The following is a 24527-nucleotide window of genomic DNA, read 5'->3' as shown; positions in this document are numbered from 1 at the left end:
CAATACAGCCAAGTCTGGAGATTGCAAATGACGAATAAACTTGATCTGATGCTGGGCTGATTTCCACGTGCTACAACCAATTCAGCTGTTCTCATCAGTGACTTTATACCAAACTCATAGCAAGAATGAGGCTTTAGGGCTTCCTGAGCCATCACTTCTCCAGAGAGGACTTCTGCACAGCTGCAGCCTGCTGCCTGGAAGCAAATCACCACTGTAGTATGGTCGTGTCCAGTGCTGCTGATTCCACCAGTGAACAGTTTAGCACCAAGAACATTTAGGAGAAGGCTAGAAATCTCTTCAGTCCGAGTCCAGGTCTGCCAAGAACAGCCTTCTCTAGACAGCTGAAAAACTGTAGGATATGAAAGGCTGAGGATGGCAGTGGTAGTCAAAGGGCCATGCCCACTGAAATCCCACTCTGCTTGTTTACTGTTCCATCTCACCAGTGAACACATCCCAAGGACAGCATCCAGTTCGTGGCAAGAGGCATGAACTCCAGCCTCGTATGACCTGATTAGGTTAGCACAGGAGGAGAACAGGTGAACAGCAGCAACACCAACTATGGGCTGAGGCACCAGTGTGGACAGGAGGACCAGGTGACTGAGACAAGGCAACAGCTGGCCACCAAGCTGTTGTGACACTGTGGAATTAGCAGGAGCAGCCTGCGAAGAGCGACATACCAGATCATCTTTGTCTTCTCTGTCTCCATAGACAGGTAAGCTTCAGATTTAATTTAGAAACACCTGCATGCACATGGGGGTGTGTCTGTTTATTGAATTTCACTGGGAAAGATGTAAGACTGTTTTAAGGCTGTTTTAAGCTGCACAACAATTCCGTGAGAAGGTTTCAGCATGTCTCCCAAGTCCCCTGTTTGTCTATGCAATCTGCTCCTGCACTTTCAAGCCTCAGGAAGTGGCACACATGTATGAAATGGCCTTAAGGAAATCTTGGATAGATTAGGAGTCTTAGATCAAGTTTAATAGATTGGGAGTCTTAGATCAGGTTTCATAGGCGCTATGTGCATTATCACACACACTTCAGCTGTAGAAGTATAACTCCTTCCAAATTTTAATGCTTTTACACATTTCTATTGGGAAATCAGTGTAATACATGCTGGGTATACTTGGGCTGCCTTTTTTGCTACAGAAACAAAAACGTCAACGCTTTTCTGCAAAGGCTGATCTCGTTTCTGGAACAAAACAATCACGGTTTTATAAAGCCCCCAAAAAATGCCCACAGCATTTCGCCAACAAACCACAATCAGTATTTTTAACGGAAGAAACCTTCCTCCAGTTGTTTAGAAAGTAAGGAGAGAAGTGCAATAAGTGTGTTAAGTCATAACCAGTTGGTTGCCAACCCTTTACAGACCATCGGGACCCTGCTTCTAGCCTCCACTTGAACACAGTAACCACAAAAGAGGAAGAAAAATGGATTTAAGCCCAGTCACACTTGGATCAGCCCTCTGATTCCAGCTCAGCAGATACGAACAGTTAGGATGCCATGTCCTCATGCTCTTCAGCCAACCAGTATGAGAGCTGTTCTTATTCAGGGACTGCAGCTACCTGGCTAGTCCCTGGAGGAAAAAGCAATGGGGCAGGCTCACGGGGCTGAGGTGAAGCCTCACTTCCAAGGTATCCACTTCACTGCTTTGCAGAAGCACTTTAAGTCAGTTAGAAGTAAGATGAGTCAGAATATCCAGCCTAGACTAAGATTATGACTTGTTTTTTAAAGGAAAAATATTTGACAGACAATAAAATACAAACAGGATCATGTAACTAAACAGGAATACTGAATCTGAGTAAGTGACTTGTAAGGAAGAGTTCCTGGCTCCTAGGATTGTTCTGAGGCTGTGAGATAAATTTTGCTAAGAAGATGAAGAAATAATTAAAGGTCATTGTGTCACCTCAACTCAACGTGTACCATGTGCCAACCAAGGCACATGATTTGCACCTGTGCTGACACTCATCCCACTCAAGCTCAAGTGTAAGCACTGGCTTAACCCAACACTCACATTTCATCTATTGACCCCACCTAACTAAGCACAATACACAAACTGGGCAGTTCAGTTGACTGTGACTGTCTGTTGAGAAGTTCAGGAAAATTAGAATGTTTGTTTGTTTGTTTTGACTGTTCATGCACACTTTGCAACAGGCACTAGTGGTGCAGGCTTTGGAGTCATGGGAATGCTTGTCATTAATTGCTTTTAAGAAAACTTAAGAGTAGAAACGGAGAAGAATGCATACATTAAAATAGTAACTACTACTAATGCTCCTGGCTATTACACCCAAATTTGTATGTATAAAAAAATAATATTAAAAAATTAAATTAAACAGCTTCCTTGGTAAAAATAAACGCTGCATTTGCCTTTTTTTTTTTTTTTTAAGCTATTAATATTGAAGTTTCAGGGTAAAAAACTGCATTTAAATTTACCCTTCATGTACACAAACAGCTTTAGGCAAACTATGGAACTGCTGAGCACTGAGACAATTCAGTATTACAAAGACAGCAGATGGTCTTTGGAGCGTAACTACTTCATGTCCCAGATTTATCCCACAAATTGTGTGTCTCATCTTCCCCATCATCTCCTTCTGAAGCCTAGTCACTGTCCGAGTCACTGTCTTCATCTTCTTTTCCAGACAGAGCATGTTTGGATGAATCATTGGCTTCTCCCAAAGGAACAGCCCCTTTCCTCTGTGGCAGGACACTGAAAAAGGCCTCCTTCCAGTCTCTCTTCTCCAGGTATGCAAGGATGATCTCAAACACTGCAACATCAAGAAAACCCATCAGCTCTCTTACAGGGAGGTAAGTGAACTGCTGATAGGAACACCCCCCCAAATCCATCTTTTACAGAGGCTTAGGTGCATTCTGTTGTGGCATCTTCACAGGGAAGCTGATGAAGTGTACCCAGGGACAGACAAGGCAATTCTGCTACTGCTGCAGCCCAGAGCCAAGTGTGATCTGAGCCTCCAGTTGCGTGACAGTACCTAGAGCACTGCCCTTCTGCAGCAGCTCCAGGTTTGAATTAATTTCTCTCAAAGACAGAGAAATGTCCCCCCCAGTACTTCAGGTCTTATCAGTGCCTCCTATACAGGCACCAATGCTATCCCATGTTTGACAGGAATACTGATGTGGATACACTTTAACAAAGATTTTGACCCCTCCCTAACATATAGACAGCCCAAAGTCTTCCTAAAAACTCCTATAATTACCTTTTTTCTTTCTATATAAAGTGACAGTTAAAGATCCAGTTTTAGAAATATGACAAATATATGAGGTTTGATAATTTTTAAGTCCAGTGACATACTACAGTCTCCTCCATGTTTAAGTGGTCTTTATTATCATGCAAATACACACCTCACCAATCAAAAGCACTTTAAGAAAACAAAGTTATCACTGAGCAATGTGTTACATAAAAAAAATAAACTTGGAATAAAGCAACGCAAGATAAAATAAAATAATGTGCAGTGGGGCACAAAAAAGCCTTTGACACCATGTCAAAATTTTCCATAAAGGTCTGAGTAGGCTCTGTTTTACATGTATTTTTGTTTAATGACACTGAAAGATGATCTAGTAATAAAATTCAAAGTTTAAAAGGAGTGGGATTCAAGACCTGGTTAAGCAACTGAATACTTCAATCAGAACCAGGAAACCAGGTAAAAATAAGTTATGAAAGCTCAGCAGACTGAGTACCACTGATACCAACTGTGGTGAGTCTACAGGTACTGAGGCAGTTGCTGCTGAACAAAGCTGCCAAGGAGGTGAAAACATTACAGACACTTATCCACCCTGACATAAAATGCACAGAATAATTTCCAACACTTATACATTAAGCCTGGAAGCAAGACCAGGATGGTAAGAATGCCACAAGTACTCATGAGAAAAGCCAACAGGATAGGAGGTGCACTCCTGAGTCGCTAAGATACCATCACTTACATTAACCATATTTATAATATGGTTAAATTAAGATCAGAGCAATTACTGTATCCCAAAGGCAGTATCAACATAATAAAACAAGGTTGAGGCACCTGCACTACAGCACAATTTGAGGGTTCAAACTGTGAATATCATAGGTATATTCTACAATAATGCCATTATTTTATGATTTAAAACTTACCATGATTGACGGCTAACACTTTCCGACTGTTCATCTTGACAAAGTTTCCAAGTGGGAGCTGTGCATGACCAATACCCTGCTCTACAGCTTTTTTGTAAGTTATTCCCTGTGGGAAAGACATCTAAATGAGTGGATTCAGAATCACCACTTTGGATCAGCCCATGCAGATTTATTACAATTATAATTTTCTGGTATGAGTTTTGCTGGTGCTGCCATGATCTTGCTTTAGAACGTAGTTGCAAAAAGAAACTTACGGTTAGACATTACCTGCCTCAAAAGGGCTACCTTTCGGAAAACTCACTGCTTTCTGTATATGTCACACTGTGATCTATGGCCTGAAGGATTGTAAATAAAACTTCATGCAGCTGCAGCTCTAGAACAATTCAGCCACAGACTGTTTTAAAGGCGAGCTCATGCTTAAGCACAAAGTTACTCACGTTGTAGTCACTATGTATTTTTTCAGAGGAAGAGTAAAGGCTAAAGAAATGTTGCTTGCTTCCTTATACCTGACAAGTCCTGTGCCCAAGGTGGGCAAAAAAAGAGTATTTAAAATTATGTGAACACTTTATATCACAATGTCTACGTAAAGGATCTGCTTCAGCTCCCCCCAAGCCTTTCACTGTGGACTAACTGCTGAAGTATCATTTGGTACAAAAAGACATCCCTTTTTTTAGCGTCCCACCAAAATACTAAAGCAGTATCAGCACTTCAATTTTGCAGCGGCATTCTCTATGACATTCCAGGTCCACTCAGCACGATCCCACGTACAGGTAGGGAACCAGATCCCTGAGGCATGTGCGTTACTCAGCCAAGTTCTCCTGAGCAGCAAACTTATTAAAAAAACGACACCCAAGATGCAAGTGTACTTGCAAGGGCATTAATGGAAACTAAACCCTTCTGTTTGAAACTATGGCTCTCAGTAAGATGAGCACTGTTATTGATTCCATTCCTATATTTAAAATGAAAAGGTAAAATCCAAAAGAGCTCATCATGCCTGCACCCTGGAATACAAGCTACTGCTACTACCGAAAGCTTTTTTCCACGTTTCTTCAAAAAATTTTTTTGAAGTCTTTTTTTGAAGAAGTTTTCTTACTATTTATTTTGTTAGTTTATACACAAACAATATTTATGTCAAATAAGATGCTAAAAAAGAAAAAAAGCTATAAAGAATCAGATCCACGGCTTACCTTGTGGTGATTGTGATCCACCAGTCCTCCAATCACATAGGCTTTCTTCTCATCAAGCTCTCTGAGAACATCTGGGGAATCTGAGGTAAGATACACTAGGTCTTCTTTCTTTATTAGCTCACTGTAGTGCTCTGTTCTAATTTGGATGTCCTCAAAAAAAAGGTAGTTAAAAGAAGTTACATTCAACGGATGAACTGCTGGCCAAGCTTTACAGACCCAAGATGGGACCGGCAAAAATAAATCCAAGAGAACTGTGGTCATTCCACGTCCCTCATTCATGTTTAAGGATGTACCACGCTGCAGACTGATTTCCGCAAAAACAATCCAGTCCCTATGGCACTGACTTGTAAAAATCAACAGGAAATTTTCTGAAACCCCCAAAGAACCTTACAAATCCTTAAGTTCTTGTGATTCCCTTCAAATGTTACCATATTTCTCTTAGGGATCCAAGTGATTTTCAAGTCCACCTTTCCAAAAACGGTGAAACCAGAAGTAAATGCTTAGTTAGCATTAATTGTTCATTAAGAGAGGTTTATGCTGTGCTGTTGTAAAGCAGCTATTGCACAAGAAATGTTGAAAATAGGTCTAGTTTTATTCATGCAAAGTGCTCTTCCTTTGATGTTGTTGGAATAGTGGTTTAACAGGGAGTTACATGGAAAACCAACGTGAGTTTGACAATAAGACAAGCTTCTCTAAAGAACACTTCAGTACTGAGAGGCGACGTGATGAAGGCAAAGGTGTATGCAAGAGAATCACACCATGATATTCAAAGTATTACTGTGGTCAAGAAAAAAAGAGCACTGTCCAAGACAGATGACTGTCAAAACTGCCTAAATCAAGCAGTCTTGCTTAGTTTATCAGAGAATGGAATTTTTCACTAAAAACAGGTGAAAAGAGATGTGTGTGTAGTTTTTCAAGCAAAAATCAAATTTAGATTCAAGATAAGCAGTCTTTGGCTTATGCAAATTAAATCAATTAAAAAGCAGAAAGAGCTACACCATTTCCAATATGCCATTGCTCTCGTGTTAGAAAAACCCACACAGAAAAAGCACGTCTCTCACAACTAACAATCTAGTTAGCAACTACAATCAAGATACTGTTTTCCCTTTTTACAGAAATACTCAATTATTCACCTTCCAGTTCACCCATCCTTTGTCATTTTCATTCATGTTGCTCTTCAACTGTCCCCCATGGCTGGTCAAGTAAAACTTCAAACAGAACAAAAAAGAGGTACAAAATACAGAAATGTTAATATGCCACAATCTGTTTCCTCTCTTTTTATCCTTTAACTATATAAGACTTTTTCTACCCTTCCCCATTAGCTAAATCTCTTAATATTTTTTTAGATGGAAGTGATACTAGGACCATATTCATACAGTTAGTGATACATTAAAAGACAAGTACGCATTTGCACTCACTTTTCTTTTTTAATCTGACACAGATAAAACTGAGTATCAACAGGATCTTAGAGGAACATGCCAGCACCAGGCACGCTTCACCTGCATGCAAATACTTATTCATATATATGGGGATTTTTATTACACAGGTTGGAATTTAATCTGTTAAAATAGAAGTAATTTTCTTATTAAAACCAGGCAGCTTAAATAACTTTTTTCTACCACAGTTCTCACCACCTCTCATATGTTTGGTACATGGCAGCAGTCAGTTTGTTTAAACATACCTGCACAGGATGAAATGCCTTGCGGTTTTCTGCATAACATCTCTGAATCTGCTTGTGAAGCTTCTTAACATCCTGTACACAACACAATTTGTTTTTACTTACTCCTTCATACAGACCATCACAAAATGCTTTACCATGAGCCAGTCAGAAGCTAAAGAGAGAAAAAGGAAGCTTTCAACTGGCAAAAGTGACTACTGAGAGAGTGTGGACATCAGATCCTGAGAGAAGAAACAGCCACTGTGCAGGGTTTATGTTGGCAAGAAAACACACACATCTTTCCATACATGCCCCTCTGTGTATGTGATTTGCATTATTCTAGGAAAAAAAGCCCAAAACAAACATCACAGGTATTTAATTATATGTTATAACACACAAAATTAATCTGAGGAATCAAACAGATTTATCACTGTGACAATACTCAGTCTTCAACCCATGAGAAAATCCTGAGAATATACAAGTGCATATTTAAGACAATTAATTTTGCATAATTAAACTGAAGAAGTCCAGAACAATGCAAACAGCCTAGTGTCTGGCTCCAGCATTTTGAATTATAACTTCGACAACAGTTAAACTATTACTATTTAAAATGTAGCAGACTTATTTTTGAGCTAATTATGGCTTTTGTAAGGTACATTACACAGTTTTATTCTCAGTGTCCCAAAAGCTGTGTTTTGCAAATGTAATCGGTTCCTATTTTAGAAGGAAACATCATTATATTGCATTGATATTTTTATATCTTCAAAGGATTTTGAATAAACTAGACTTGCCAAAATATTGCAACCCAAGTTTCACAGACACTAGAGAAAGCCTGTAATTTACCTCACAGATAAAGACCACAACCATTGTCACCTACAGGGCTTCACCCTTCCTAAACATCTGCAGAAGTGCTAGTTTTTATATCAGGCCTAACGAGGCTCTGCCTGACCAAGGAAGAAAATGTGTTTCACAAAGGATGAAGCCAGCACGAAACATCTGGTCAGCATCTCTCAAAATATGAAGGTGGTCCTCTGCTCTCTTCCGGGGCACTGCTGAGGGGAACAAAGTTCCAAAATGCCAACTGGAGCTTCCCCAAGCAGCCAGACGGGCTGTGCAAAAGCTGGAATTCAAGCTCTTACAAGCTCTTCTTCTGGCAGCAGCAGAAGGGCTCGGGCACAGGGAGGCACGAGGTCTACCTCAGAAACCAAAGGCTGCACTTACAGGAGGCTGCAGATTAACTTTCATAGTACTTTCCTAGTATAGTTAGAGCTGCTTTCTTCTCAAAACACCACACCAAGCATCTTGACCCGTGGCTGGGTATCCCGCTGATCTTTCCCATATTTATCTATCCTATGATCATTGAACCTGCTCTTTCATCCTTACCTAAGATAACTTTGGAGATGGGCTGAAGAGTGTCCTCCTGTCCCAACTACCTCTCGTGTGACTGTGAGAACAAGCCCAGTATCCTCACAATACTCAAAATCTTAATGTCCACAGACACTTACTAAGAGGGTTAGGATCCTCATGACCACTTTGAAAGAGAAAGCAACTGCATGTGGCATTTGTGGTTCCTTTTAGCAAAACCATTTTGAGGTAGAACTGCATCCAATGTCATGGTGAACACCTAGCACAAAGCGTTTCTATATTTTTGCTTTTGGAATTAAATCAACTTACTGCTTACCTGTGAAGGCAAACAGAATCTCTGTCAAACTCACATAAAGTATGGCCCAAAGCCTAAAAAATTCAGCAACTGACATGAGCAGGTCTGGGAGCTGCCACAACGTGAAGCCTGGTAACTGTGCTCTGCAAGCAGCTCTCCAGTTTTTGCTCTCTGACATCGCATCGGCACTGTCACTGGAGAACCTCTCAGTGATGGGTAAGTTCCTTTTACCTTTAACACCATCAGGTCATCAAAGCTGCAGTCCACAATGAGGCGAAGCGTGCTAGGAACAACTTCCCTGCGCATGCACTTTCTGTCATTCCCTTCCCTGCTGGAATCCAATTTTGACTGACGTTCTAGTTTTCTCTTCTGGCGTTTTTCTTTTCGTTTCTGCCTAAATAAACAGACAAATCAATCCTCAAAAAGTGCTGCCAGATCTGCTGAGGTACACGTTATGCACCCAAATGCAGACTTCCAGGACCAAGATAGGTTGTCCTGTGACTGTGGTAGTTTAAACTTGTTAAATGTTGCCTGCATTTGTGCTAGGCTGAGACCGGCACGAAACACAACCCCATCTTTGTGAAGTTCTGTATGTACCTACAAAGACAGACATCTGACACAAATTCAGTCAACTCACTGCTGGGAGTCTCGTGGATTTAAGGGTGCTCTGAGTCAAGTCTCATAAGAGAATTAACCAAAAAGACTGACAAAAATCGCAGTATCGGAATCAGAACACGGGAAGGCAATTTATGTTCTTTTTCACTGAACAGTTTTTTAAAAGGCTTCTGAAGCAACTGTTCCTTTCCCCTGTCCCCTGATGGGAGCAGGCAGTTGGGAGATCAAATTTCGGAGACAGCAACAGTCGCTGTCTTGGGAAGGAACACCTTGCAGTCAGCAGGATAAGGATAAATCACCATCAGCTCATTTGCAGATACACTTTCTCTCAACACAATAGAACAAAAGATCATCATCTTTCAGAACTATTCTAACAGACTGTAAGTAAACATAACTTATAGCACTGCATTTCACGTGTCAAAAGTATTTGCTTTTGTTCACTGTCTTTGTAAGATTCACCAAGTCTGACATCACCTGGGAAAGAGGGTGCAGCCCATTCAGAAGGGAACAAGGCCACAGTTCTCTCTCCTCTCTGACAAATCAAAACCATGCATGTTCAAATACCTCCTGACATTCTCTCCAAGCTGAGGAACACTTCTAGTAGGAAGAGGGGATGCTCACCTTTACATCCTCTTCAAATGCAGATGGAGTAGCCTGCGGCTACTGAATTTAAACCTGGTGTGGGAGAAAACTGATTCAACTGCCTTGATTTGCTAAAGCCATTTACAAGAAAATTCTGCTGACACATCATTATTATTAGCACTAAATACTACATGTGAACCTAGGAAAGGTATTTTGCAAACCATACCTCCGTAGGTCTTTTTGTTCCTCCCACTGTTTCTGCTTCAATAACTTCTTCCTTTGCCTTTTGGACATGGGCTCAGGGCACTCTTCTTTGTCTGAGCCTGCCTCCCGTCTCTCTACTGGACTGTCACTTGACTTCACCTTTCCTTCGACATCAGGAACTTCAGGGAAAAGGGTATTTTCCATGGGCACCTCTGGACTGTCTGTTGGCGTTTCGGATGACATTAGCTTTCGGCCGAGTTTTCTGACTTGTTTCTCAACATGTGCTAAATATTTCATTAAAAGAAAGCTTTCTGCTCACCAATTCTCTAGAAAACAAAACAATTGTACGAGTGTTATTAACAGGAAGCTCAATTAGAACAAGTATCACTTAACATAGAAAATACTAGAGAGATTATAACCTGCATGCAGATAGTTTGAAACTCTGCCACATCTGCAAGTAGTCAATAGTTTCCAATTAAAAACTTTGTGAAAACACAACTGCATAAAAGTAGGGAATCGTACTGAATCTAATGTAAAAATAAAAAAAACCATTAGCAGTACCAGTACATGTACACAAACTGTTCTCAAATACACAAAAAGAAAAAATTAAAGAGGTATCTTACAGTGTAGCTATGGCAGCACTTAGAAAAATGTAATTTTAAAGACACTGAAGCCATTTTCTGGGGAAAAAAAAAGAAGAAGTGTGAACGTGCGGCACTCCTTCAAAATTATTTTTTTATTTCTTTTGAAAACCGAAGACACTGCACAGCGACAGAGACTTGCACTGTCAGTGGACAAACACAGTGAGTAAGGGGACAAACTGTCATTCGGCAAAACGTTCTGAGTTCAAACCAACTACAATCACAGCCTCTCCTTTCCAATGGCAAGTACTACTTTTCCATCCGAGCAGGTTCCCTGCACTCGACACCCACATAATTCTCCGAAGGCAACCACTCCACCGCAGAAAACTTGCACGTACGTCCGGCAGGGAACACCAACCTCCCACCCCCGGCTCTCGCAGGGACAGCAGAGCCAGGAAACGCACACACACACACACAAGAACACCAGAGCACCCGCGGCGTTTTTGCCGGCACACCCCCCGCCTTCCCCGCCTTGAGGGCGTGCGGACGCCGAGCGCTGCGCGTACACCCGTGTGCGGGTACACAGGCGCACGGACACGCGCACGCACACATCTGCACACACGTGTGTCTGTGTCGAGACACGCGGTTAAGTCCCTCACAGCTGCACAGGGCCGGCCACAGCGCCCGGGAGGGCCGTGCCCCCCCGCTCCCACAGGCGGCGGTGAGCGGTCTCCGCGCCGCGCGGGCCCCTCGGTGCCGCCATGTTCTCTCCCCCGCCCCCCTCCCCCCATCCCCCGCGAGGGGCCGCAACGTACCCGCGAGCAGCCCCGCGCGCGCGCCCGGGCACGGGGAGGGGGCGGAGCCGCAGGCTCCTCCCGCGCACAGGCAGGCGCGTGCGCGCCCGCCACGCCTCCCGGGTCCCGGCGGTCACGTGATGGCGGCGGGCGGGGCGCCCCCAGGCGGCGGGCGGTGGGGCTGCCGCCCCTCACACACACATACACACACACGGCGTGGGGGGAGCTCGGCGGGCTTGGTTTTTTTGTCTAGCGGTTTTGACGGCTGCGCTGAGTTCGCGCAGGGGCCAGCCGAGTATTTTTAGCCGGTGGCATTCCTCAGGGCGGGTTTCGAGCCCCAGGGGTCCCCCCGGCAGCGCCGCGTTCCCCCCCCCCCCCCCCCCCCCCCCCCCCCCCCCCCCCCCCCCCCCCCCCCCCCCCCCCCCCCCCCCCCGAAAAAGGGTGCTCGCCTCCGGGCTTCCTATTTTTAAAGGCCGCAGACAATAGGTTTTTTAAACTCCAGTGTCAGTAACCAGCGAAGGGCAGCGTGCTTTCGCCTCCGCATAACTCCGTGGAAGAATGCTGTCCGAATGCTCCCCAGAGCAGTCCGTTCTGGGGACTGGGATTGTGTTGTATGAGAATTATATATTTTGGGCAGCCCAAGTATGTAGATATCTGTTTGCCCCTGGTTAACGAGGCACACAAAGTTAGCAAACACACGAGTGCGCACTACCATAATACCCTTTTCATCTGCATCAATGCTTATCTCAGGTTTCATTGGTTCCAGATATACACACTCTTACAGTTTTAGTGCTGGTTTCAGGTTTGCTACAGCTGTGTTGAAGTCAGAAAATTGTATGGTGTCACTATAGTAAGACACTGACCTTTTAACTGCTGTTGGAATTCAATATTTGCCATAATATTTGATTTAATTTGTGATTCCTATTCTGCACATGACTTTAAAAATAGCTAGATTTGCATTTGCTAGGGTCTATTTAAAACCTTACTCGTGTTACTATTAATATCTAGCTTGACATGCCAGCATCATACAAGTCCAAATGCTCCACTGTCCACATGGAGAATCCTTCATTTTCTTCTGGTCATTGGGAGGCTGCAGAAGAGTTACCAGTATAAACTCGCTTGCTTGCTTGCTTTTTTAATAAAAGCAAAAGACATCTAACAAATTCACATAATAGTTGTGCTTTTTCTTAGAATGAAGAAACTGCTTACGCATTTTGTTTTTCTCATACCGCACTTTGCAAAGCGTCAGTACTGTTAATCCAGACCCCAATGTCCTCAGACACTGACACAGGGTAATGCAATGTTTTCTGAAGTCTGCCAAGTGCCAAGCGGTGACAAAGCCAAATGAAGACCTGAGCAGTTGCAAATATTGAGAAAGAGCTGTCCGTCTGAATTTCATTATTTTGATAGAGCCTTAATGTGACTTTTTCAAGATGCTCATCCAAGTGATGAGTCACTCTCTCCCCTCAGCAACAAAAAGTACTGAACACCCCACAGCTTAAAAGTGCAGGTCAAGAGGCAGAGTATGGAGAGAAGACAAAAGATACTCAGGGGGCTCAGGTGTGGACACTGACATAGTTCTCTGTGGGCCAGGTTTGACTGCAGTGCTCTTGAGGAGGGACTTAGGGTGCAAATGACAGGCATAACCCACCTCTGGCCATTGGTGTGGCTGGGCATCTCCAACCCCCTGTCACAGCAGAAATGGGGCAGTCTTATTCACCCAGACACTGGGAGCTGGGGCACACAGGCATCAGCTGAAGGGTGAAGATGAACTTGGGTACTTTGATGTACATACCCAAGGGTTTGAGTTGAAAACCAAGATCTTCACACTGTCGCTTGTGAAGAGAAGACAGAAACGTTTTGTTGGCCTCAGAACTTGGGAGGAAACCTCATTAGTTTTATTAGGCTGTATAAAGATATAGTTTGGACTCTGGAAAATGTGCAGCAACAGAAATACTTTGACCTCAGCACATATGCCAGCATGGCGTGAAACGTACATTGGAGGCTGATCCTGCAACCTCTGCGTGGTGTGGACTTTGGTGGGCACAACTCTTCTTTCCCTGGTGCAATCTCACCTAAAGGAAGTCACTGCTGATTAACTCCAGCCATAACCGAGGTGAGGCTCAGTGAAATGTCTTTTTTTAAGACATTTGAAGAACATTCCAAGAATGTGTTGTGGAAATGCATATGGGTGTATAAACATTTATGCGCGTGGCAATGTATGTACACAATTTCTCTATAAGATGGTTGCATCCTTAGTTCTGTAATTGGCACCGCTACAGCGGTGGCCAAAAAGATATGCTGATTTACAACAGCAGGGGGTCTGTCTCTGATATTCTAGTGTCTAAGAGAGCCCTTTTTAAAAATTACTTTCTTTCAAGGAAGAAATAAATTTCCTGTATCCCAAGAGCATAAGAAGAGGACAATTCCTCATCTCCAGATTTCAGACCAACATCAACTCCTCCTCCTGAATGAAGTGTCAGTGCTGCATTTCCAAATCAGGATCCATACCTTTGGTCTCTCTCTAGCCAGAGTTGGTTTTGCACCAAGATAGTGTCCTTATTTTTCTCAAGAATGCACAGAAAACCTGTCAAACTCACTGTTTACTAAGTGCAGCAAAAGGATTAGCTGGAGTCCTGTGCCTCAGTCCCTTGAATTCAGGAGCGTGTCACAGCCTACATTGGGAAAGCAGCATAAATAACCACAAATGGGGAATAAGCAATTAGCAGACCCTAGGGTTTCCTAATTTCTTTCCCACACGTGCACACACACACACACACACACACACACAAAAACCACAGGAAGATCTCCGGGGGGAACTTCCACAAAGTGCAGAGAGATGAGCATGAGGGAGATGCACTGGCATGGACCAGTTGTTTCCCACTGCTGGGCCATGATTGACATACACGGTGTTCAACTTCTCTTTTACCATGATCCCTTATTAATACAAAGGATTTGGTGGCAGAAAGGGCCCTTTGGGAGCAGCTAAATGCAGCCTGGGGTGGCACTTTTTCATTTGGAGTGTTTGTAGATATAAGTCTTGCTAAAGCAGCCTGTGGAAGTGGAGTGAAAGGGTGTGGTGATGGCTCACGTGTGCTTCCTCCACAAGCAGGAGCAGATCCTCCCTCCTTGCAGAGCTGGGGAGGCTTCATATGAAGCAGGGGTAGAGGTGTACCCCCCTCGCAGGCTGTGCCACCCAGGTGTGCCAAGAAACATGGGGGCTTGGCCCATGGGACACTTGTCACAGTGACACCTAAAAGAGATCCTTTAGTGAGCCCTGTGGCCATGAGGCTTAGGGTGAGATGGCCTGGGATTTACCCTCAGAGGAAACAGGGAAGCCATGTGGGTTAGTCAGCCAGGGGCATATCAGGGGAGGTGGTGAAATGAGCACAAGAAAAGGGGAAAATAAGGGTGTGAAGCATGGCTTGGTTTGCCCTCTCTCAGACCCTGCCAACCAGGTACTCATCACTGAGAAGTAACAAAATGGCTGATTTTATCTCATCTCTCAGTCTCTAACCTCTGCCACTGCAGTGATGTCAGATGGGGGCTGGGACTGCTGAAACAAAAAAAAATTATTTGGTATGGTACAATACAGCAGATACTGACATCACATCTGAGTCTCTGTAACAACGTACCATCAGTTTTTGGGATGGCACTGATAAACCCCATGTAATTCTGCTTCCAGGAAGACCCTTGAAAAGCATCTGCTTCTGGGGTTGCTCATGGAGTTGATGCGAGTCAGTAGAGACAGTGGTCAGGATCTGGTCCCTGGCAGCAACAGACCTGATTGCCCTTTCGTTCAGGGAGAGGAGAGGTGGCAGAATCTCCTGGTTCTTCCAGAACTGGAGGTGGGCTCTCCTGCTCAGAGTTGTGTCTGTGTGGGCTCAGTATTCAAAAATGAAAGCCGAGATTATCGATAAAATGGGGTAGAAACCGCCAGTTACCTTAGTTCTTAATAATTAACTGGAAGTCCTTTCATGAACTTAGTACCTGAGTGTGGAATTTGGAATCTGACCTTTACTACATCTAGATAAACAGTGTGGCCGAGCTGGTGGCTCTCTCTGCAAGCTCCCCTCCACTCAGCAGCTCAGTTCCTGAAGGCTCTCACACTTCATGCTGCAGTCAGGAGCTCAGCAGAGTCCAGCATGATTCTTCTTACTGTGCTGTTCCTTTGCATCATTTCCACCTACTCAGCCTCTGTTAAAGGTAGGTCTGTAACGGGCTTGGTTCAGCTTTTGCATCAGTGAAGGCACAACCAGTGTGTGTATGCAGATCTGGTTTGCATCAAAAATTGTCAGCTTTACTCAGCTATCCTTGAGTAATGTGAAATGCATTTGGTAGTTAGGTTTAAGCGCTTGTGGCACTCACCTCAGCAGAGGTGATGGAGACAATGTTTTCAGGTGCACAGGGACGGCAGTGTGAGCCAGGAGACCAGGGATCTTGACCTTGCTTAATCAGGACATGTTGTGGGGGCACCGACTTGAAAGGTACTGTTCACACGCTCAAAAGTTAAACACACAGAATGCCCTGGTGGAGCAGAGCCAGGAGTGCTCAGGGCTCTCCTGATTTCAGCTTCTTGGCGGTTGATTCGGCTACCACTGAAGTCAGTAACAAGCATCCTGTTAATTTCATGAGAAGCTTGCTCTGTGGTAAGTCTTGAAAATCTGGATGCCTGCAGAAGCCCCGTGAGCAGGGCTTTACTCAAGTGTCCTGTCAAAGTCAAGGGTATGAAGTCTTGGAGACTGCCCGCTTCAGCAGTGCCAGGCAAGGAAAGGTGTCTGTAGTAGTGATTCTTCATGTGCAACCTCACATTAAAGGTAGAGGAACAGCAACCTTAAAACATGAGCTGAGTTTTTAGTTTTCAGATGTCCTCGTCCTGACGAACAGCAGGGGGGACATCCTGGGTTAGGCTGTTGAAAAGGCCGTAGAGGTGCTCTCAGCGGTGCCACCTCCCGCTCCCTGCAGGGGGTCCAGGACACTGTGTGTGTGTAAGCCCAGAGCAGTAACCTTCCTCCCCTACTCTGTACCCTCTCAAAACAGGAGTTAGGAAGTGGAGAGGTTTGCAGGCAGTGCCTCTACCTGTGAGTGTATTTCATGAGACTGCCAAGTACCGTTTATGGCCAGATATCAGTGTGCCACATTTCTGGTGTCTGTTCTTCCCAGCTTCTCCTTCATGTCAGTTAAGCAAATCTTCTTGATGTGAAGTAATATTTGCTTGTCACTTTACATCCCCAGGGTACTAAGCAAGCATTTTCTCTTTAATTAATCATCACTCTTCAGCTCTGCCAGGTCTAATCTCTCTCTGTGCAGAGAGATTGAGAGCTAAATTACTGGCACAAAGGCCACTTAGGGCCTCAGTGACAGAGCTAGTATTAGGATGAGTGTTCTACCTTTCGACCAGACAGTGCTGCCTTTTGGAAATATTGAGGCCTTATTCTTTTCAAGTCGGGTAGATCGGCACACATAAAACCCTCCTACTGCAGTTCCACTTGAAAAATGTTTTCAAAGAAGCGGATGGGGTTTGCTTTTTAAAGCTATCCAGTATCAGAGGCAGTGGCAAATATGATTTATGAAGGTAGAGCTAGCAAGTAGTTAGAGACACACATGCTGTGCATGCCATATGTATTAATAAAAGGCACAGGACTTGACAGCTGTCTCTACTCATGCAGTGTAACCTTCTGTATTATACAGTATCATGATTTAATTATAGACTTGGCATGTTACCCATAATGACAGACACTTAACATTACTAGTCAAACTATGTGTTATGCACTCCACCTTGAAAGCAAGCACTTCTGACCCCAGGAGACCATGGCCGATTGCAGTCTGTATGTCCATCTCTCCTCCCTTCTCAGCTGGTGGGACACTTGCCATCAGCTGAAATGTCAATGGCTGTACAGGCAGCAAGGATTCCAGTGCTGTGCTGAATACAAAGGGAAGATCTTCTAAAGGGAGGGCTTTCTATTAAGAAAAGTTTCAATCAGAAATGTGTAGGAATATTCCTCTTAGAATAGTACTGGTGTTTTCTTCATGAAAGATGGCGTGAAAATTTACTTACGCTGTTACTGGTTCTGGTCAGTGAAGCTGTGTCTCTGTCTCTCATCTACCATTGCCTCTCAATCTGACCACGATATTCAGTTATCTCTCTTGGCTTCCCCATTTCTACTGGGGTAAGTGCTAACTCCTTGGGACTGCTTTCAACACTGCCTCATCCCTGCTGCTTCCATTATTAGTATCCACTGCTGGCTCACCTTTTCTCATCAATGACACCGGTCTTACAACTAAAGGTGTATTCTGTCGTGGCTCTTGCAATGTTTTCCATGTATGAAATGGTGAAAACTTTCAGAACCTAATATTCTTTTAGCTCCCAGGAATACTTTGAGATTATTAATTTCTTCCATGACGCTTGCAAGAAGCTGCTGCACCATTTGCCTGTCTGTTTCCTTTAGGAGGGAACACCTCATTTGTATGTGGGGACAAGCAAATGCTAAAAGGGAGGAAGAGCAAAGGAACTCCTGCAAAAGGAAAAAAAAAAGATCTATGTGTTCAATTGTGGGGAAGGGAAGAGAATAGGTGAAAGGTGATTTTAACTGAAAACAGAGAGTGAGCAAACCCACAATATCCACCTTAACTTAATAAGGCACTTGTCTCTCAGCACCCAGATAAATTTTCTTCCCCCACTTTTTATCTGTAGGTGGGATTGTGTCACCCTCTGTGCTTAAAATGCACCTAGTGGGCAGTGTTCATAAAATCTCAGCCCTAAGTCATTTGCACTGCTGTTTCTGATGCAAATGAAGGGCATTTTGAACCAGGAAGCAACCAGCTCCAAGGTACTGCAAGGAACCAGGAATGTCCATGAAAGGCTATCCCTGGGCGGGCACTGAGTACCCTCTGCTCTTGAGGGCAAGGTAGCTTCAGATCTGGTAGGAGTGAACAGAACTGGGAAGTGGCTAGGAATTCACAGTAAACCCGAAGGAAGGGTTGTATTCCTCTTGGTCATTTTGTTTTGAACCAGACAAACAAGACATGCAAAACCAGAATAGCCCCATTGTGCCAACATTACTCCTTTAGCCTCCATGAAAAAAAAAAATCAATAGTTACAGCTTTGGCCTCTCACATGCAAACACGTTGCTCCCCCTCTGATTACCAAATTTGCTGTGCCACTTCTCTAGCTGGCGTAAAATATAAGTCAATTTAGTTCTGTCTATCTTTGCCAATTTACACAACTTGCAAACCGAACTTGGCTGTTTTGCTTAGGGAAAAGTTCATTGAAACTGACCTCAATCTGCTGCTGTGCCATCTGAGTGAGCAGGGGAAAGAAGTAAGAGAAATCTTAATAAAATGGGGGGTTTGGACTCTTTGAGGACTGCAGAATATATCCATCTAGCCATGATGGAACTACCATGTGCACCTAAAATGGGATTTAAAATATGAGAGTGAAACAAGACTGGTTTTCCTTTTTTGTAATCCTGTGATTTGGCATTTATTCAAGTGAGTCACATAAAACAGAGGGACATGATACAAATCAAGATACCCTGGTGATTCTCTGCAAGGGACCTTGAACACACTGATTGCATTACAGCATGCTTAAGAATTCGTCTGAGATGTTTTGATAGATTTTTCTTCTCCCCCCTCCCCCTGCACTTGTTGTAAGACAGAGATGCATGTCCCCGAGGACAGCACTTTGTTTTGCTTAGATTAACTGTGTTGTGAACTTTTTGTCTCTGCTCTGTACCTGCTGAACTTCATGAAGAAATTCTTAGTGTATTCAGTGGTGCAGCATTTGGGTGTAGAGTCTTGTGCAGGGCTACTTACAGGTAGCACCTGAGGTTACTGTATGTGTATTTGCTTTATGAATCTTAAAAGCACATTGTGTACAGCCAGCTTCTCTTGCCTGCCTTTGCCTTCCCTTGCCTTCACTTGCCTTACCTTGCCTTTCCTTCCCTCTCATCAGTTTTTCTTGTGTGGATGAGAACTTTGTAGTGACCCACACCAGAGGAGAAAAGCCCTTGAAAGCAGTGAAAAGGGATATTGTGTATAACCTGTGCAACAAAATGTTTGAAGGGTGTTCAGAAAGAGATTTATTTTCCTTGATCACAGATTTTAGGGGCACAGTCTTGATTCCTGAGTCTGGGTAGAGAGTTGTGACACTGCTGCCATACATTCCCCACCTGGCCATGCATGACAGAAAAGGAGAAGATAGGAAAGGGTGTGGTATTAAGTAGTTTTATAAAGGAAAAATAAAAGTAACTTACATAGTAACTTATATAGTACAGATTCAGTTTACACAAATGAGGGTGCAACTGAATCCCTAGGGAAAGTCTGAGTTGTTAATGCAGGTGGAAATGACACCATAAATTGGGCATGCATGTTGCATTTATGCTAGAAATTGGCTTTTATATTCCTTAAAATACATGAGTTAACAGCAGAGACACAGCTATGGGGACAATTATTTAGTTTAAAGAACAAGAGCTTAATTATTTAATCTAAAAAATAAGTTCTGAATGTTTTCATTCCAATCATGTCACCCCTGGGCCAGACTCTCAATGGCAAGATTCACAATAAAGATGCAGGAGATGCAGAGAACAATTTCTGTTGTCTTCAACAAATTTCATCAGTGCATTTCACATTGCTAAGCACACAAATTCCATGATTAATTACAGTATTTTGAGTTGCGAATAATTTTGGAGTAATTTGTGCTGCTAACGTATCCAGAGAAAAGATCTGACAGTCTTTTATTTATATAAGTGCAGGTCTAGAACAAAGGATTTTGTGACCATTCTTGTCTTAAATATGCAGGATAAATGTCAACTTAATCACAAACCCTCCCCAGCTGCTCCAGTGGGACAGCCTCTGTATCAAGGGTAGCGGGATCAGTCCCATAAATCTCTTCTTGGTAATTGTATTTTTAATTTTTCTATAGATGTTTTTAGAGAAAATGATAGATTATTCAAACCACTGTTTTTGTTTTCCAAACAGGGCACACTACTGGACCAAGCCTAAATAATGACAAGCTATATAAGTTTGCTTACTCAGCTGAAGTGTATGTTGATCGCGCGAAAGCATCACTGCAAAAAAGTGCAGGCTATCGGATTTCTTCTGGTGTGGATGTCAACCTCTTATGGAGAAATCCTGACAATGATGATGACCAGCTGATCAAAATTACGGTAATTAATGCCATCAGACGACTTAAAAGTCGTACACACACAACCTTACCTACATTGATCTAGCTGCTAATGTAGTATCAGAGAACTCACTTTCAGAAGATAAGCTAAATCTTTCATTCTCTAGTCTAATCAACTAAAGCCAGCTTCTTTGGCAAGCTGATTCCTATAGAGTGAGATTTCACAAGTATGTAACTAACATCATAAGCCAGAACTTCAGAGTATCTCCTATATTTTGAAATTGCTTCATACAGCTTCTATAGCTTCAAACAACTGGTGTGCAAGCACATACCTGAGGGGTGATAGGTTGTCTGAAGTTCTCAGTTCTAGCCACAAATCACGGCATTTACTAAATACAAACTGGGTTTAGGACTTAACTTTATGGTGAGTTTTTCTGCCACTTATTTCCCCAGTGGAGAGAACTGGTTTCTTTTGTAAACCGAGACATAGTAATCATGGAGGATTAATGATCAGAACCAGAAATGAAGAAATAAAAAATACTTATTATGTGATTTAGTCATCCAGCCTACCCCAGGCCAATGCTAGACTGTTCTCTACCTGAATTTTCTCCGTTTTTACTTTGCTAGATAAAAGATGTTCAGGTTGAAAATGTGAATGAACGTCCAGCTGCTAAAAGCATCTTCAAAGGAAAAAGCACAGAGAAGATCCTCGGGAAGGAATATCTGGAAGCTCTACAGAGGCCCATGGTGCTTGAGCTAGTCCGTGGAAAAGTAAGACCCTTTACTTTAAAATTTAATCCCTCAGGAAACTTGAGACAAATCTTTTCTTAGAGACTTTGAGAATTTACCAATTCACTATCCTCTCAGTGTTTTTAATAAGCCATCATGTTCTATCTTTCTGTATGAAATACAGTAGTTTAGAAGAGATTGTAATTTACCTGTACAAGGGGCCCTTCTAGTCCAAGCCTATTGTGCATTGAGAACACCATGCAGTGTGGAAGTATAGAGCAGATTGGCCACAAATATATAGATACATGTGGATATATGAACAGCTGCTGTGTAAGATTTGTGCTATTGACTTCAGTGAAGCCAGGATTGTGTCCAAGGTCTGAAGGCTGTAAAGGAGATACAGTTTGTCATGAGGGATGTTATACCGAATCTGTGAGGAACAGTGTTAATCACTTTAAACCCTTATCAAATATTTTAGTGTGATTGCTTTTCCCAGGTCTCTAGTTTGCTTATTTACTTCTGTCTCACCTGCAGTTTCAATGGTCCCAAGTTAATGAGCTTGATGCTGAAAGACCTACAGCCTTACATGTTTTTCCCCTACTGGGAAGCTGTCTCCAAAAATCATAAGAGAATGATCAAAGAGCGGGTGGATCTCAGCACGTGCCTGGGTTTTATAGCCTGCCCTGAGAGAGCACCAAAGCATTGTCCCATGGCAGGAGCACCAATGTCCGTTTGTAGCTCTCAGAGTCACAGTTCTGCTGAGAAGGGGATCCAAGTACATCCATCTCACCCTCTTTTTCCCTGCTGAACCTCTCGTGTCCCCTTGCACTCAGCCTATTGTTCTGGCCAAGGAGTGGCAAGGCTTGAGCCATGGCTGCTCCTGCCTCCTGTCCATGGTCCTCCCTCCAGTTGCTTGTTGCATTAGGCCAAGAGCCCCATTCTCCCCTCTGCAGCCTGAGCACTGCTCAGCAGCTGGGGCATGGGCAGAGAGGCTGTGAGAAAGGAGGAAGGTTGAAGGTCACACTCCCTTTTCTCTTCTACAGAGCGGAGTGAGGGCTGTGACACTCTATCCCAGCAGGATCTTTACCTCCTGCTGTAAATAGGCACTGAGCACATACCCTGGCCGCCAGCTCAGCCTGCTGAATTGCAGCTGCTATCAGACCTGCTCAGTAACTTTCAGACTCAACCTTGTCATCAGTTTTACACAACATAAAAGGAAACAGGATGGCAATGGCTCTGAACTGTACACATCCCTAAATGAGAACAGAGGCATCAGAAGAGCACAGTCAGAATGTGTCTGCTCCTAATACATTATGCACTTTCACATGCTGAGGCTGAGGTGTAGTATTAAAAACTTGGGCTTTTTCTCGGGTAGTAGGGTCTGGACACTCCTTTTATAATTTTTTCGTGGTGTCATACTTTCACCCCTGGCACAGTGATTTCACTTTCCAGGGTTGCCCCAAGATAACACATGGATTGTACTTAAAGTTCCTGAAGAAAAGTGCACTTTTAAAAGCACCTTGAATGCAAAGTGGAGGTGCAAAGTCTTGTTACCAGAGGAGAGGCTCAAGCACAAGAGTTGACCATGAAGTGCAAAGGTTCTGATATATTTGACACGTCATTTAAGTCATTCTACCTGTGATTTATCTATGATTCATTATGGGTTTTTGTAACCTGTGATTAAAGTGCAACAGATATTATGCCCCTGTGGGGAGGGATTATCTGAGGATTGTTTAGAAAAAGTAGTTGCTTGTGAAATGATGTGAAATTTCCCATTTCCCTTCTGAATCCCGCTTACAGGAGGAAAGATGCTCACTGCACTGAAACTGTAGTTAGGTTCAACTGAAGGCAAAAACATGCTTGTACTGTTCTCATCAGGCCCTGCAGCCCCTGGAGTTTGCTTAAATAAGGGAAACAGATCCCAATTCAGCTTCCTAATCAGAAAAAATTAAAGGGAGAACCAGAGCAGATCCTCACTATTCCTTTCTTGTTTAACTAGATTTGTTATATACTTTTGAATGCTTTTTTATATACTTTTTTTTTTTTTTATTCCTACAGGTCAAAACCTTTTACTCGTATCAAAATGAACCTGCTTTTACTCAAAACATCAAGAGAGGTCTTGCTAGCCTTTTTCAGCTACAGCTGCACTCTGGTTCTACCCGTGAGGTATGGTGCTGTGTCAGGCAAGATCATCATCACCAGAGAAACAGGTAGAGCCTGATCTGCTCTGGGCGGCAGAGCTGTGGCTCCTGCTGAGGAAGTTCACTTCAGAAGAAGTGACCTGTGATAGAAATCTGCCCTTTGATCCTGTTTGAGGTTGGGGACGTAAAGACAGTCTTCTAAGGAGTTGGTGACACAAGTCAAGTTACAGCAATTAATATAAAGAAGTGGTGAAATCCACTTGATTTAAAATTCCTTTATTGATTTAGCTGAATTTGGTAATAAACCAACTTAAACCACATCACTATAAAAGAGATTATACTGATGATTAAGGTTGGTTGATTACTAAATTCAATTCAGTGGGTGAGACCATTTTAAATCAGAGTATCCACTCAAAATCAACTGTGGTTCAGCTGTATCCATTTCAGCTGTGTTCCACTATTAAATTTCTACAACTGCCCACTTGAGCAAAGCTGGAATTTAACTCAAATTTGTAAGTACAGTGTAAGCTGCCAGGTGTTTCCTACATTTTTTGTTTAAACAAGTATTGTTATGTTTCTTCTTAACCGTCTGTTGAATAGTACCCCTGCCAATCCAAAGCAGGTAGCTAGAAACACTGATATCCTTAAAACTGGTATATTAACCCAAACAGTGCAGCTTCTCAGGTACAGGATCCCAGCAGTAGAGAAAATGCTTCATCTCTGGGAGGTGTTCTGGGGTCCCAACTTAAAATTCAAGAAACTGTCCTAATCTAACTCTTTTTTCTAAGGTGGATGTTTCTGGGAAATGCAATACTACCTATCATGTGCGGCAAGATCAAGTGACTAAAATAAAAGACCTGGACTCCTGTGAAATAGCCAAGGAAGGATTTACCAGCCACAACCCGGTATGATTTCTTTAACAAAATAAAATCTATTTAAATTATATTCTTAGCAACTATTACTCAACTTCTCAAAAATCCTTCTTGCATTACAGAAAGCAAATTCTACATGTAAATTTTGTAGTTTTACTAGCCTGAGCTTCATATGCAGTTCCTCCGGGGAGAACAGGGAATAGATTCTCCTCTTGTATAAACCACCTTGACTCAGCTGTCATTGAGTACAGCATACTAATTCACATAGTT

General features: G+C 43.0%; 2 protein-coding genes across 4 annotated transcripts in view; one reads left to right on the top strand and one right to left on the bottom strand.

Annotated features, from left to right (window-relative positions):
• Positions 1 to 1704: 1704 nt before the first annotated feature.
• TRMT10A (tRNA methyltransferase 10A) lies at positions 1705 to 11511 on the bottom strand. 3 transcript variants are annotated; one of them, XM_027894436.1, is made up of 8 exons: positions 11413 to 11511; positions 10039 to 10342; positions 8847 to 9009; positions 6980 to 7051; positions 6432 to 6506; positions 5299 to 5448; positions 4112 to 4217; positions 1705 to 2759 (listed from the first exon to the last, which is right to left on the bottom strand). In XM_027894436.1, the coding sequence occupies exons 2-8, from the start codon at positions 10311 to 10313 to the stop codon at positions 2593 to 2595; spliced, it is 1008 nt and encodes a 335-aa protein (XP_027750237.1). In that variant the 5' UTR covers positions 10314 to 10342; positions 11413 to 11511; the 3' UTR covers positions 1705 to 2592. The 3 variants fall into 3 exon arrangements, with proteins under 3 accessions (XP_027750237.1, XP_027750236.1, XP_027750238.1); XM_027894435.1 differs by lacking the exon at positions 11413 to 11511 and adding an exon at positions 11324 to 11385 and having other exon boundaries at positions 10039 to 10343; XM_027894437.1 differs by lacking the exon at positions 11413 to 11511 and adding an exon at positions 10911 to 10964.
• Positions 11512 to 15404: 3893 nt separating this feature from the next.
• Positions 15405 to 24527, top strand: part of MTTP (microsomal triglyceride transfer protein) — a 28266-nt gene continuing 19143 nt past the window's right edge. The window contains exons 1-5 of the mRNA XM_027894446.1: positions 15405 to 15597; positions 20371 to 20558; positions 21143 to 21286; positions 23303 to 23410; positions 24174 to 24290. Coding sequence (XP_027750247.1) covers positions 15537 to 15597; positions 20371 to 20558; positions 21143 to 21286; positions 23303 to 23410; positions 24174 to 24290 — 618 coding nt within the window. The 5' untranslated portion in view covers positions 15405 to 15536. The remainder of the gene's footprint in view (positions 15598 to 20370; positions 20559 to 21142; positions 21287 to 23302; positions 23411 to 24173; positions 24291 to 24527) is intronic.

This window comes from Empidonax traillii, unplaced genomic scaffold, assembly GCF_003031625.1.
Source record: "Empidonax traillii isolate 1590-97213 ecotype Southwest subspecies unplaced genomic scaffold, ASM303162v1 scaffold427:size767076, whole genome shotgun sequence".
NCBI classification, from domain to species: Eukaryota; Metazoa; Chordata; class Aves; order Passeriformes; family Tyrannidae; genus Empidonax; species Empidonax traillii.
This window is presented reverse-complemented; position numbering and strand designations above follow the sequence as displayed.